The 16,313-nt window shown below is 34.5% G+C and overlaps 1 protein-coding gene across 10 annotated transcripts in view; it reads left to right on the top strand.

Annotated features, from left to right (window-relative positions):
* TC2N (tandem C2 domains, nuclear) overlaps positions 1–15,591 on the top strand; it is an 88,398-nt gene extending 72,807 nt beyond the window's left edge. For 6 of the 10 annotated variants that reach the window (XM_063652015.1, XM_054448698.2, XM_054448697.2 and 3 more), the window contains exons 9-13: positions 2,568–2,759; positions 7,447–7,561; positions 9,720–9,919; positions 11,887–11,961; positions 14,215–15,591. In XM_063652015.1, coding sequence (XP_063508085.1) covers positions 2,568–2,759; positions 7,447–7,561; positions 9,720–9,919; positions 11,887–11,961; positions 14,215–14,277 — 645 coding nt within the window. In that variant the 3' untranslated portion in view covers positions 14,278–15,591. Of the gene's footprint in view, positions 1–2,567; positions 2,760–7,446; positions 7,562–9,719; positions 9,920–11,886; positions 12,944–14,214 lie in introns of those variants that run through there. The other 4 variants (XM_054448703.2, XM_054448702.2, XM_063652014.1 and 1 more) reach the window with 2 other exon arrangements.
* The last annotated feature ends 722 nt before the right edge of the window (positions 15,592–16,313 follow it).

Raw genomic sequence — 16,313 nt, 5'->3', positions numbered from 1 at the left:
TCAATTGCATCTTCAGGATCCACTTCTAATTCTAGTTCTCTTGCTGTTTCCACCACATCTGCAATTACTTCCTCTGCTGAAATCTTGAATCCCTCAAAGTCAGCCATGAGGATTAGAATAAACTTCTTCCAGATTCCTGCTAATGTCCTTTTTTTGACCTCTTTTCATGCGTCATGAATTTTCTTAATGGCATCTAAAATCCTGAATCCTTTCTAAAAAGTTTTCAATTGCTTTTGCCCAGGTCCATCAGAGGAATCACTGTCTATGGCAGCGATAGCCTTACAAAATTTATTTTTTAAGTAATAACACTTGAAAGTTGAAATTACTCCCTGATCCATGGGATACAGAATGGATGTGTTTGCAGACATGAAAATAACATTCATCTCTGTATACATCTCTGTCAGGGCTCTTGGGTGATGAAGTGCATTGTCAATGAGAAATAATGTTTTGAAAGGAATCTGTTTTTTGAGCAGTAGATCTCAATAGTAGACTTAAAATATTTAATAAACCATGCTGTAAACAGATATGCTGTTATCCAGGCTTTGTTGTTCCATTTATAGAGCACAGGCATAGTTAATTTAGTATAATACTTAAGGGCCCTAGGATTTTCAAAACGGTAAGTGAGTGTTGGCTTCAACTCAAAGTGACTGATTGCATTAGCCCCTAACAAGAGAGTCAGCCTAGTTCTTTGAAGCCTTGAAGTCAGGCATTGACTTCTCCTCTGTAACTGTGAAAGTCCTAGATGGCATCTTCTTCCAACAGAAGGCTCTTTTGTCTACATTGAAAATCTGTTGTCGAATGTAGCCACATTCTTAGCTAGATCTTCTGGATAACTTGCTGCAACTTCTACATTAGCACTTGCTGCTTCACCTTGCACTTTTATGTTTTGGAGACTGTTTCTTTCCTTAAACCTCATGAACCAACCTCTACTAGCTTTTAGTTTTTCTTCTTCAGCTTCTTCACCTCTCTCAGCCTTCATAGAATTGAAGAGAGTTTAGGACCTTGCTCTGGATTAGGTTTTGGCTTAAGGGAATGTTGTGGCTGATTTGATTTTCTCTCCAGACAAATAAAACTCTCTCCACATCAGCAATAAGGCTGTTTCACTTTCTTATTTGTATGTTCACTGGAGTAGCATGTTTAATTTTCTTCAATAATTTTTCCTTTGCATTCACAACTTGACTAAGTGGTGTAAAAGGCCTAGCTTTTGGTCTATCTCGGCTTTCAACATAGCTTCCTCACTAAGCTTAGTCATTTCTAGCTTTTGATTTAAAGTCAGAGATACACGTTTGTTCCTTTCCCTTGAACACTTAGAGGGCATTTTAGGGTTATTAATTGGCCTAATTTCAATATTGTTGTGTCTTAGGAAACAGGGAGGCCTGAGGAGAGGGGGAGAGATGGAACAGCTGGTTGCAGGAGCCATCGGAACACACACATTTATCAATTAAGTTGCCCATCTTATATAGGTGTGGTTCGTGGCACTCCAAAACAATTACAATAGTAATATCAAAGATTACTGATCACAGGTCACCATAACAGATATAATAATAATGAAAAAGTTTGAACTATTATGAGAATTACCAAAATGTGACAGAGACATGAAGTGAGCACATGCTGTTGGAAAAACGACACCGATAGACTTACTCAACACAGTGTTGCCACGAACCTTCAATTTGTAAAAAATGTAATGTCTATGAAGCACATTAAAGCAAAGTACAGTAAAATAAGGTATGCCTGTATTCAAAATATTTATGCTAGTTGCCCAGATATCTTGCCTTTTCAAAAGGAATAAAAGCTCCTTTCTAAATGGATGCATTAAAGATGGAAAGAAGGAAGCATATAGCAAAGAACAGTCTAGTGTCAAGAACATGTTAGCCCATAGTAAGCCAAGGATTTAAAAATATTGAAAGTAACAAGAGCATTTAAAAATGTTCTGACGCTAGAAAACACTGACTTGCTGACTGAGATGGGTGCTTAGGAGAGAAGGTATAATTTTAAACTCATATTTTCCTTTTTCTTCTCTATCAAGGAGTTAGATTTTCAGATCGGAAAGGGTGGAATAAATGTCACCAAAAGAGAAATTGAAGCCTGAGATAGATGGGAAGATTCTTTAGACAAAAAATAACTCCTTTAAAGAAACAATTCAAGTCTCTTTATGTGAACAAGTTAGATACTGTGAACAAGAGAGTGCTTGCATATGAGATTCTTGCACCACTCTCCTAAACTGTTGAAGGATGGTATTGATGACAGGAAAGATGCCAGAACCAAAGATGGAAAAACAATTAAGTTTGAAAAAGGGAAAAAGCTGTATTGTGGTTAGCATGGTGTTGATATGACCTGAATTCCTAAATAATTTAAAGGATGATTTGTGAAATTAAGAAAGGTAGACTCCAGGATAAACTCTAGAAAAACAAGTCATTGCCATTCTTATTTTCATTCACATTAAAAAGATGTTTTGTTGTAAAAAGAATTAAATATAGCTTTCCTAAATATAAAATAAAATATTATTTTGTATTGGCATATAAGCCTTTTATTTATATATTTTGTTTTCTTGTTTTTTTTTTTTTAAGGCTATAGAATTTATGGAAACGTTTGTATTTGCTATTAAACTTCAAAGTCTACAAACTGTAAGGCTTGTATTTAAGATTCAAACCCAGACTCCCAGGAAGAAAACCATTGGAGAATGCTCACTGTCACTCAGAACCCTTAGCACACAGGAAATGGATTACTCTTTGGATATAACACCACCTTCAAAAATTTCTGTAAGCGATAATAGTATGTTAAGAGTATTTCATACTTTTAGAATTATTTGGTGGATGGGTTTTTGTTTGTTAGAGGATAACCTGAATAGAATATTAGAGGATCTGGAAGGCTCTCGAGTAGCAATAATATTATTTTCGAATATTTTAGAAATTATTGATAAAATGTTAACAGAACTGTTTGCTTTCTCCATTGGAAAATAACCTCAGGGTTACCTTCTCCTAGCACATTTCTTTTTTTTTTTTTTTTTTTTTTGAGACCAAGTCTCGCTCTGTCGCCCAGGCTGGAGTGCAGTGGTGCGATCTCGGCTCACTGCAAGTTCCGCCTCCTGGGTTCACACCATTCTCCTGCTTCAGCCTCCCGAGTAGCTGGGACTACAGGCGCCCACCACCATGCCTGACTAATTTTTTTTGTATTTTTAGTAGAGATAGGGTTTCACTGTGTTAGCCAGGATGGTCTCGATCTCCTGACCTCGTGATCTGCCTGCCTCGGCCTCCCAAAGTGGTGGGATTACAGGTGTGAGCCACCGTGCCTGGCCTCTCCTAGCGCATTTCTTACTAATGTTTTATACTTCAGGGGAAATAACTCTGAAGTATGAATAACCTTTTTTTTTTTAAGTTTTTTTAGGTAGCTGATAACTTAGGAAAAACAAGAAAGAATCATAAATTCCACACTCAATCAGAGATTGCCCTGAAATAGATTAGGAAAGTTGTTTTAACCATGAGTGAGCTATACAGCAGCTCATAAATTGATTAGAAGTTTTTACAGCTGATTTTTTTTTTCTGTAAAAAGCTTTATTACCTAATGGTGCTGATTGGGACCTGCTATTTGCTTCTCTCAGCCAACTGAACACTGTTTTTAAATTGTTTAGGAATTTCTAATTAAATTGTATAGATTGAATGTTAGGATAATATTTATAAAAATCAGTCTTAAGCTTTTGTAAGGTCAAACCTATATGCGGTTTTAAATTTGTATGGGATTTATATTTTACCTGTTTCCAAAAATATTTAAGGTGACTGGAAGTGCTTCTTAACTCTGGGTATACATTAGAATCATCTGGGAGCTTTAAAAAAATGCCCATACATACACTAAAAAAAAATTAGAATTTTGGGGGATATGGGGCAGAAACATGTCCCTCCCTTCCCCTCCCCTCCCCTCCCTTCCCTTCCCTTCCCTAAGAAAGCTCTGTAGCCCAGCATGGGGTGTGGTACGCAATCACAGCTCACTGCCTCCTCCATCTCCCAGCCCAAGCAATCCTCCCACCTCAGCCTCCTGAGTAGCTAGGACTACAGGCACACCACCATGCCCAGCTAATTTTTTAAATTTTTAGTAGAGATGAGGGGTCTTGCTATATTGCCCTTTCTGGTATCAAACTCCTGAGTTCAAACAATCCTCCTGCCTCGGCCTCCCAAATTTGCTGGGATTGCAGGCAGGAGCCACTGCGCCCAGCCTTGCCTATTATTCTTTACCTCAACCCCCAGTGTGCTGTTCTGTAACTATGACAGGAGTTTGTCACTGGCATTTTTGACACTAGCTTAGTAGGTAGTAATCTGCAGCCATAGTTTACAGAAGGCACAAATACACTATTCAAACAGATAATTCATATATTAAAACTTTAAAAACAGAGTATATAAGAAGAGAACTCAGGGGTTTTCTGGGGAATTGTGACATTATTATCTGCGTTGGAAAATATGAATGAATAATTATGGCTAAATTTCTACTAAATCATATTTCATGTATCAGAGATTTTATAAATATTTGCGTATTTTCTGAATGCCAGGTGCTAGGGTTATAGATTGATACCCTGAAAGAAGAGTGTTTGGGCTATGCTGGACCAGTGAGTTTATGTTAATAAGTGTGAATGTTTCATATTATTGGCTAAAGCAATAATAGTATGCTTTGTTTTAATGTGTTAAAGAGGAAAATAAATATTCTAATTGTGACGTTTAAAGAGCCGTACTTTCCCATCCTCACTGACAACTGTTTCACCATGAACAGCACAACTTTCGGGTTTTTACTCAATAAAGAGTTCTTGACCTTGACAAATAGTAATGTAAATAATTACTTCAGATCTCAAATTTCGGTATTGAATAATGTAGAAGAAATACGTTTTCCTGAAGAAATAGCTGGCATTTACAGAGATTTATCTTACGGCTGCCTCAATGCTACGTGATCTAATGATCACACCAAAATTATCACCGTGGTGTTCTTTATCCCTTTTGTGGAGATCAGGGGAACACTTGCCTGAGGTCATACAGCCAGTAGTTGGGGAGTCAGGATTTGAATGGAGGCAGTCTGATTCCAAAGCCAGCTCTTTTAACTCTACCATGTTTTGCCCCCCTAAGAAGATATTCTCGAGCATCACCAGATCGTGATGTTCTCTAATGATGCTCAGCATTTCATTTCAACCCTTCCAGGAAGCCTAACAATGTTTTCTTTTCTGAATAAAAGGATACATTATTCAGGAGCAGTTTTGTGCTTATTAAATGCAGTCAATACATAACTGCTAATTGGAATTTTAATTTTTTGGTTACTATAAGATTTAAATAGTTTAAATCTTTGAATAGTTTTTCATGATCTGAATTAATGTCCTGGAACATGAGTTGAATTTGTGAAATAACCTTGGCAAGTAGGAAATGGTAAGCCTATTGCCAAATGCTGCTCTGTTTTTTTTTGGTTTTTTGTTTTTTGTTTTTTTGAGATGGAGTCTCTCTCTGTCGCCCAGGCTGGAGTGCAGTGGTGCAATCTTGGCTCACTGCAAGCTCTGCCTCCTGGGTTCACTCCATTCTCCTGCCTCAGCCTCCTAAGTAGCTGGGACTACAGGTACTCGCCACCATGCCTGGCTAATTTTTTCTGCTTTTTTTTTTTTTTTTTTTTAGTAGAGACGGGGTTTCACCGTGTTAGCCAGGGTGGTCTCGATCCCCTGACCTCGTGATCCGCCCGCCTCGGCCTCCCAAAGTGCTGGAATTACATGCGTGAGCCACCGCTCCTGGCCAGTAGTTTAAATCTTTGAATAGTTTTTCATGATCTGAATTAGTGTCCTGGAATATGAATTGAATTTGTGAAATAACCTTGGCAAGTGGGAAATGGTAAGCCTATTGCCAAGTGCTGCTCTATTTTATGAGAGTGAACTCTACAATTGTGTAACAATACGAGAAGTTTTGCCACCTTTACGTGTTTTTGTAAGTGTTATTACATTGTGGGTACAAAACCGTAATAAAAAATAATAAAAAAATCTAACCATGATTTCCCTTGTGTTTTATAAACAGTGTGACTCTATCTTTTAAAATATATTTTTTAAATGCCAAGGACAGCAATTTTTTTTCAATCAGCAAAGGTTGTTTTTTTTATGGCTACCAAATTAGTTCATGTGAAAAGTTGTTAGTTCATTCTCATTCTGATTACAGTCAAAAGCAATAAATTAACTTATTTATTAGAAGTCAGCATTTGTTGCCAAATAACAAGTTTTATCATCAATTTAGACCTTTTCAAGGGGAAATTAAATTCCAACAGTTGAGTTTGTACTTGTTAAGCAATGCACTTTTCCTTTTCTATCTCTTCATTTCTTATGGCATGACTGGTTTGAAATACAGAATCATATTTTAAGAAAACACCAAGCTTCTGTCAATGTTATGTATATGGAGAGGTTGGGGTTTTTTTGGTTGTTTTTTTGTTGTTGTTGTTGTTTTCCCAATGAGCTATGAGCCAGTTATTGGGGGAATACTGAGCAATATCAAATATAGATGTCTTCAAGTGTCATTTAGTTGTTCTGTAACTTTATTGGAATCAGTACTAACAAAGGCTTTTGTGTCTGTCTATGCTGAACCCTAGTATGATCTGTGAACATTATGTTCCTACTTTATTCCTATTCTTACTCTTTTCAACATGTAAACAATAGTGTTTTTGTGTTTGGACAACCATTCTCCCTTTTATTTTTCAGTCCAAGGACCTTGGAATCCACCTAAGTAGTCTGGCTTGTGTTGTATTTCACAGGCAAATTACCAACTTTCTTCTGCTGTTGGTCAGCAGTACTGAAGAACACATTTTAATTTTTCCTCTTCTCTAAGTCTCCTTCATTTTGCTGTTTGCCTCAGGTTTTCTTTGACCTTTTCCTTATTATTTACTGCCTCATCACTTTGACTAGCTTCCTTCTTGCCAGCTTTCTTTAGCTTGCTTCCATTCAGCATAGTAATTCAACTCTTAATCCACAGATCTGTTTATTGCTGTCTTCTGGTTGTGGTAGCACCTACTCTGATCTCCATAATTAGAAAAAAAATGATGATTTTCATATGTAACTTTTTAATCATATTTCATGTGTTCTCTAAAAATAATTTGACTACATTTAGTTCTTTTGAAAGTATATTCCTTTTGTGTTAATTTCACTGGCATTTTCTCCAGTGATACTGCTTATTAATTTAATTTGCTTTTAATTTGAATTGGCTCTAGGTGTCACAGATTTTGAAGTTTCAGTACGTAGATATAACCTGTATTTTCAGAATCCATGCAAATGAGTACTTTAAAGAATTCATGATATTTATCTTCATAACTTTCTCTTGTAACTTATAGTTTTGAATATCATTAGAAAGGAATACTTTCAAAATTTCTAACCTTAGCTTTTTATCTTTTAATTTTTGAATTATCCCAAAAACTTTATTCTTAACTACCAAATGACACTTTTTTGATATGCAGGTTTGCCATGCAGAACTTGAATTGGGGACTTGTTTTCAAGCAGTAAATAGCAGAATTCAGTTACAAATTCTTGAGGCACAGTACCTTCCAAGCTCATCAACACCTCTGACTTTGAGTAAGTATATCAGTGATTCAAAGTAGAATCTTCAGAAAGTATTAGTAATAGAAAGTATTTTTTCTACGTTTCTTACAATGGAGATTAAAATCTTAGTAACTTTTATTATTTAACTTATTTACTTTAAATTTAAAATTATAAGATTTTAAATTTTAGACATTGTGTCTACCTTAATACAGTGGTCTCTTGAGTGTTATCCAGTTATGATCTCTCTGCCTTTGATGCTGTTTTTTATTTAGCTCATCAGTTCATACAGGTTGAATGTCTAGAGGATTTTCAGTTATATTTTACCACCTGAAATGATTTATCCTCTCTCTACGTCTGTGCCCTTTGTGGAATGCCCTGCTAACTGGAAACTTAATTGTAAAAAATATATATATCAAAAACAAACCTAGAAACACTTTTCTCTCCCTGCGTTTTGTGTACACCCAGGGGTTGTGATACTTTAGTTGTCTAGTCCCAGAGATTTGAGTGGGCAGAAGTGCCCCTTTTCCCTGCTAAAAGAAGGCAGCTCTGTCTGGGGGCAGGCAAAAGCAATGCATGTTCACCGTAACTAGAAAGACTAAAAATAAATGAAACTGAGCATTCAATTCAAGAAGCTAGAAAAACAACAAGCCCAAAGAAATTAGAATAAGGTATTAAAGCTAAAGTTGAAGGTGACAGATATGGAGACAACCACAAAAGGCATAATCAATAAAACTAAAAGCTGTTTCTTTGAAAGAATCGTTGAAATAGACACATCTATAGAAGGTGAGATCAAGTGAAAAACAGAGAAAACATGAATGATATTCTGAGCAATGAAGAGGATATAATTTCAAATTCAGAAGAGATTCTATCGTGTATAAAGCAATACCATATATAGCTATACCAATTTATTTGGTTATCTATGTAAAATAAATGACTTTCTGAGAAATTCAGCGGTTGAAAGTAGAATCTTAAGAAGAGGAAGAAAATCTGAATAAAAGAATAAGCATGAAAAGGTAGTTAAAGAACTGCCTCTAATAAAAGCACTAGGCCAAGGTAATTGTACTGGGAGATTCTACCAAATTTTCAAGGAACATGTAATTTCTGTTGTATATAAGCTGTTCCAAAGCATGAAAAGAAGATGGAAGAAGTAATTTTGTGAGGTCAGCATATTCTTGATACTAAAACAGAATGGATAGCACACACAAAAAGTAATTATAGACTAATGTCACCTATGTAGATAGATGGAAAATCCTAAAATAAAAATAAGCAAATAAAACCTAACTTGGAATAAATCATCAGGACTATATATAATTAATTCTAGGAAACAAGGACAACAGATGCTGTTTATGACAGGCTTCCCTTAAAACAGCTCATCAGGATGACCACAACTCTTCATTCTATCAATCTGATGGTCGGATCTCAGCCCTCACTTTGTGGCTCCCACCTTTCTGGGAGTTCTCACTTTCTTGCTTCCCTGGCAGCCCAGCTCTGTCACCTCCAATTAGTCAGACTGTACTTTCTGCTTGAGCTGTAGGCACTGTGTGTCAGTCAGATAGGGGAGTATGCTTAGGTGAAAAGCTATATCAACCTGAATTTTACCCAGTGAAGTTCCCATCTTTTACCAGTTGACTTCCCTCCAGTTTCTTTCTGCTTTTAGTGTTTTAAAATTTTTTTCCAAAGTTTATAATAGTTGTTTATGGGAAGGTTAGTTTATACAGGCTATTCTGCCATTACTGGAAGCTCTATACATCTCAAATTTATTTAAAGTACAGATTTTATCTAGTGAGCATATACTTAACTCCTGGAGTCTTTTATATTTTACCTATATAATTGTGAAATAAATACCTCCAGCTGTCCAAAAAATTGGCACCTCTCTTTTGTGTGATCCTTTTCAGTGTGCACTCTTTTACTGTGATTGTTGTTTATGCCTCCATTTCCAGTCTTTAATGGCATTCAGCCACAGAAAGATTAAGTTCATTTAAAGTTACAGTAGTAAAGTATGGCCAAAGTTATAAAGTTGACTAGAGCTGTTTTCTGTTATGGTCGTAGCTCATCAAACATTTAAAAGTGACTTATCTATATTTTTTACAATAAATGTTACATATATAAATTCCAACTTGGATGTGTATATACACATCTTTGTATGGTATTTTGAATAATATTTTATAAACCAATATTTCTAATTTTTTAGGTTTTTTTGTGAAGGTGGGAATGTTTAGCTCGGGAGAGTTGATTTATAAGAAAAAGACACGCTTACTGAAGGCCTCTAATGGAAGAGTCAAGTGGGGAGAGACTATGATTTTTCCACTTATACAGAGTGAAAAAGAAATTGTTTTTCTCATTAAGCTTTACAGTCGAAGCTCTGTAAGAAGAAAACACTTTGTGGGCCAGGTTAGTAGGAGTTTTTATCCTTCCTTGTGTTTTTCTATGCATTTAAACAGTCAGTTAACAAAGGGAATACAGGATAATGTTAAAATTGAATAGAGTACAGTTCTTTAGCATCATAAATCAAAATTCAATGTTGCTACAAAAATCAAAACTTGTCAGACTTTATACTTTAATATAAATAGTTGGAATTTCTGAGCAATCAGGTTTATCTTTAAATATTTTTTTTTCTGAGCTTTTTTACTTCAAAAACGATGAGAATTATCAATTTTTCAGTACTACTGACTTGTTCCTAGTGGAAGGAGGGAACATTAAGTATTTAAATCAATTTCTTAAGGCTTTGAGTATCAAATTTACTTTATCTGTTTAATCTTTGATTTAATGTTTAACATGGGCACTTTTTATATGCTCTTACCTGAGTTAGTTTTGAATTCCTAGAACATGTCCATTTTAACAGTGGTTGTGATATTATTTAGTTAATACTACTGTCTGGATTATTTTAAAATCTTGGTACAATTTGTATAAAACAACATAACACTTGCTAACTTGCCAGTCCTCTAGGAACTTGTTTCCTTTCCTTACTCTGAATAGACTAGTGGTAGCTGTCCATTATCTTTTACCTTAATTACAATTGTTTGAACCACATTTAAATTCCAAAATCTATATTATTGGTTTAAAAGCTTCAACTTGACAAGATATTATTAACAGTCTACATGAAATCCTCAAATTATATATGAATTTTCAAAGATTGATATCAGCTCCTTGATTTACTTTTTAATATATATTTTTACATAAAATACTAATTAAAATATTGTTTTATCATTTATTATTTGGAAAAGAGCTTGAATTCAAGAATTCGTATAACCAACATACTTTTGAAAGCCATTAAGCCTTTATGAAGTCAATTCAGTTAAAGTTTTCATATATCATCAAGCCTCAACTTAACGGTATGAATGGAATAGGAAATTTACTTGAGATGATTTTCATGATAACATTTGTGGTGATTCCATTCTCTTGGTTAAGATTCTAGTTAGAATAATAATTCTGGAAAGGTTCTTGCTGGTCATCTGCTCCCTGTGGCTTATCTTGTATCGGCTTAAGAGGAACTATGATGGGGTAGCCAAAGGTGAACTCAAGGTCTTCCACCCCTGTATCAACCAGAGTACTCTAATGTCTGTTTTACATACTGGGATTATTTGTAAGATTTCATTTGAAAGGAAGGTTCTTTAGACCAAGAAAGAAAAGGAAAAAGGTTTAAACCAATGACCTGCTCCAATCTCTTAGAAACTGAATCTCAGAGAAGTTAACTTCAAGGTAAAAGCATTTGTTAGTGCTAGAGGTAAGGTGAAAATCCAAGTTTTTTTTATTCCTTGTCTTCATAATAATATAATTATTGTGATGTCTTTTGTACAATTTACATAATACTATGTATACATTCACATGTAGTATTTAAGTTACATAAGTGATGGGTACTGTGAAATTACTATTGATCAAGAATGACTATTTATTAGATTTTAATTAAGATTACACTTTATTTCTTATAAAAGATGATTTAAAATGCACATTCCTTACCAATCTAATTTGAATCATGATTAGCCTCAGTTTAATTATCTTTACAAAAATGTTTTTGAGTGGTTGGGATCAGTTTTAAGTTGAGCTCCTAGATTTGTTAAATAGGAAAGGATACTAATAACTGTTCTAGGGGAAATGATTTTGTAATATTTCATCTTGAATTTTTGAATTGAATTGAACCTTATAAACTTGTCTTCAGAATGACTAAACAGGTTAAATGTTTTAGCATTTAAATGTCAAATAGAGAAATCAATCTGACTTTTGGAAAAAAGAAAGATGTTTAATTTAAAATATGTAAAGCAAACTTCCAAATGTCTTCCATCAGTAAGAGTAACTAACTGTCTGAACGTAGTTATTATTGTTGTGTCAAGTTAAATGATTGTACATACTTTCCTTTACAGATCTGGATAAGTGAAGACAGTAATAACATTGAAGCAGTGAACCAGTGGAAAGAGACAGTAATAAATCCAGAAAAGGTTGTTATCAGGTGGCACAAATTAAATCCATCTTGAAGACTTCACACATTAATTTGGTGAAGAACTTGACATTCTTTTAGAAGACTTATGATTTCAATTTGCTACCAATAAGAAGAGGCAAATCAACAAATTTGTCAATTTATGGGGGCTATAATTATGGTATATAATGTATCTGATAGAAAATTTGATAAGAAAATGTAATGAATTTTATCAGATATCCAAAGTAAAGGAAATGTTTTAAAACTGCAACAAGAGACACAGACAGTAAAATCAAAGTATTATTAGGATGACTAAATAAATTATAAAGTCTGTGAGAATATCAACCATAGATAGTTCTTTCTATATTATGTTTTTGCTTTTGTATTTTAAGCTTTACTTAGATATTCAAAACCTGGTATATCAAGTCTCTGTTAGTACTATTGACATTTAGAAGACTTTACCATTATTTCAGTGCTAGGCATTATTGATTAGGTCTTGGCTCCACTGTTTACCTCTTGCTATATATTTTCTCTAGGTAAAAATGAATTGAACCATTTCAACTATTTTCTATATTTGGGGAAAGTTTGTGCCCTGTGTTATAATTTTTTTTACCCATAAGACATCACATTATCACTTTGTAAGCTACTTATCTCCAAAAAACTTCAGAAATAGAAAACTACATTTTGGCAAGAATAATTGAAAACACCAGAAGGTTGAAGTTTAATTGGAAACCCAGAATATACATACTTTGCTGTTTTCTTCCCTCAAATATTTTACTATTTGTCTTATTTGGAGTTAAAATAAGAATATCATCCATATGGTCCATCCTAATTCACAGAATTAAATGAGCTTAAATAGCAAATTCAGTATTTTATGATAATCACTTCATTTTTAGTTTTTAAAATTTAGATTATTCTATAATTTACAGTGTTTGAGTATTTTCCCATTTTTTTCATAACCATACCTGATTATACTGTGTAACAAATAAATATTTTCTATTGCAGTTTTCTTTCCAGTACTTATTAGAACTCAGTATTTGGAAATAATTTCAGCTTAATTGACCATAAGAACTGTGGCCAAAAAGAACAGTTTTTTGGAGAGGCAGATGACATACCTGATTTTAGAAAATCTCACTTTATTTTTGCTAATAAGTAGACTAAGTGCTCTGTGTTCTCAGTCTTCCCTTTTTTCTGCCCCCATTCTTACTTTGTCCCATGCATGCAGAGAAAGATGGTGATATTTTAGGCCAGGAGTATACCTTGCTGTAACCTAAGTATGCCTTCTTTATTCCAGCTCCTATGTTCTATGTATATCATTAACATTTTCCCAAATAAACACTTAATTCTCTTTTCCCTAGGTGCCATCTCCTCAAGCTACAAAATGTCCACATCTTATATCCCCTTTGCTTCTACTGCCCTGATTTTGTGGTACCAGTACTCTCTGCCACTGAACATTTTGAAATATTTTTGTTTTGGATTTGCAAAAAATGACATATAGGTCAATACTCACATGGACTTTTAAGATAAATCACCTGTGTGATAATATTTTGAATCTGAGACAAATACAACTTTTAAAAATTGTTTTTAAAAATAGACTTTTTTTTTTTAGAGCGGTTGTAGGTTAACAGAAAAATTGAGAGGAAGATAGAGATTTCCTTTCTCCCCCGACAAAGCCCTCAACAGCCTCCCAGGCTATCAGTATCCTGCATCACAATGGCACGTTTGTTACAATCAATGAACCTACTCTGAAACATCATTATCATCCAAAGTTCATGGTTTACATTAGGGTTCCCTCTTGGTGTTATACATTCTATAGGTTTTGACAAATGTATGATGATATGTATGCATCATTATAATATAGTATAGTTTCACTGCCCTAAACATCCTCTGCAAATGCAACTATTTTAATGCGTACCAAAGAAGTAAATGTATTTACTGGCTTTTAGATAATAAATAACAGGCTTTATTGTTTATTTTAAAAGCTACAATTTGTTTTAGCTGGTTTCTCTGTTCTATTAATGCTTTGAATTTCCAAATTTAATATATGTAGTCACGCATTTAACTTAATATTTAATTATTTGATTTATTTAATTTTCTATATTCTTACAATATATGTATGATGTATAATTTAAGGGAAAGCTATGACTTCTCGGTTTCTTAGAATTCTAGGTAAATAAAACAATAAGAAGAAAACCTTTACATTTAAAAGATCTTTCAGGTACAGAAGTATTGATACAACTAAGATCCTAAATGTTTTAATTCGTGTTTACTTAAGCCTTTTTCAGGTGAGGAGGTACTAATGCTGGTTATTTCCTTGAAGCTTTATGTGGACCTATAAATAAAAATCCAATCTCCTGCTAATAGGTACGCATATTGTGAGAAAAACGTTAGGAGCTGGTAGTAAAAAATGAGATTCTATGCCAAAATAACTTCTCTTCGTATTTGCCTAGGCATTTCTTGACCTTTACCCACTTACGCAAGGAGAAGGAAATCATAATGATGCCACGTGACCAAAGGAAACCATGGAAGGGTTCACGCTGTTAGCTGATAGCTTGCACAGTGCTCATTCCTAACAGTGGATTTACTTGTAAGCTTTCAGATCAACACAAATAGCTGCAGCCTGGGTTAAAATATAACATCACTATTTGGCTTTTGTTTTGCATGATTTTTAAAAGCAGTACTCCTAGGGAAATGGCCTCTGAAGTATATCAGTTTCATCTCTTACCAAGACTGTTAAGAAAAAACTAGTGGGATTTTGAACAAGTTATATAATTGTGGTCTGAAAAGAACCTAAACTGAAGTTCTGTTTAAATATAGTTACATAAATTTCTCTGATACTAACGTACTCAACAGCTGGGTGTAAACTATATCTCCTAGTAACATTTTCCATTTTTGTTTAATCAAATACTTGCTTATGAAGGATTTCAGAAATTTGTAATAAATGTCAGCTTTTGATCGCATAGCAGTAATTGACATTTCAAAAATATATATTTCTTTCTGTGTTTGGTTGGGTGTAATGAGGAAAGTACCTGATAAAATGTCTGAAGACACTTTCTAATGTTGTCTTGGTGCATAAGCTATAATTTTTATTCAAAATTAAATTTCAAATGTTTGCAGTTTTGGCTAAAACATTGAGTTGAAAGAATTATGAAAAGTGGGCCCATATGAAGTACCATGTTCATTTTGAAATATAGATTTAAGATTTAGAAATATATTAAAAGAGTTAATGGAGCCTCCTAAATTGGATTTTATTTTGTGGGTGAAGAATTGTAGGAAGATGAATGTGGCTTACATTTTTAGTAATCTCCTAGTGGAGTTTTTTTTAACTTAGTACTTTTTTAAGTTTTTTAATCTATAAAAAATGTGATTTCTGTAAACAATGATTACAATAAATAATTATATTAAACTGCAGGACTCTGATAATGGCAGTAGATGTCTAGAAAGAAAGTTCTGGGCTGGGTGCGGTGGCTCACGCCTGTAATCCCAGCACTTTGGGAGGCCCAGGTGGGCGGATCACAAGGTCAGGAGATGGAGACCATACTGGCTAACACAGTGAAACCCTGTTCTCTACTAAAAATACAAAAAATTAGCCAGGCGTGATGGTGGGCACCTGTAGTCCCAGCTACTCGGGAGGCTGATGCAGGAGAATGGTATGAACCCAGGAGGAGGAGCTTGCAGTGAGCCAAGATCGCGCCACTGCACTCCAGCCTGGGTGACAGAGCGAGACTCTTGTCTCAAAAAAAAAAAAAAAAAAAAAAGTTTTGTATGTCTTCTCAAAGGATAGAAAGCTATCTGATTCTATGTTAAACTAAATCACCAAATGAGAATATGACTTTTAAATGGTGTTGATGTTTATTCAGTATTGATCTTCATATTCTATGCTGTGGGATTTGTTTCTAGGTCATCTTTTTTTTTTTTTTTTTTTTTTTGAGATGGAGTCTCACTCTGTCACCCAGGCTGGAGTGCAGTGGCACGATCTTGTCTCACTGCAACCTCCGCCTCCCAGGTTAAAGTGATTCTCATGCCTCAGCCTCCTAAGTAGCTGGGATTACGGGCACCCACCACCATGCCTGGCTAATTTTTTTGTATTTTTTTTTAAGTAGAGACAGGATTTTGCCATGTTTGCCAGGCTGGCCTTAAACTCCTGACCTCAGGTGATCCACCTGCCTCGACCTCCCAAAGTGCTTGGATTACAGGTGCAAGCCACTGTGCTGCCTTTAGTTTCTGAGGCAGTAGGATGATAAAAATGTCTGCCCTTCAGGATAGGATACTTATTTTAGCAGAAATAAATTTAGTTGACTGTGGTTTAAAATTGTCTTTTAATTTCTGAGTCTTTCATCTTTCTTGATTATATAATGTATGAAGTCAATCTTG

Source organism: Pongo pygmaeus, chromosome 15 (genome assembly GCF_028885625.2).
Source record: "Pongo pygmaeus isolate AG05252 chromosome 15, NHGRI_mPonPyg2-v2.0_pri, whole genome shotgun sequence".
Lineage (NCBI taxonomy): Eukaryota > Metazoa > Chordata > Mammalia > Primates > Hominidae > Pongo > Pongo pygmaeus.
This window is presented reverse-complemented; position numbering and strand designations above follow the sequence as displayed.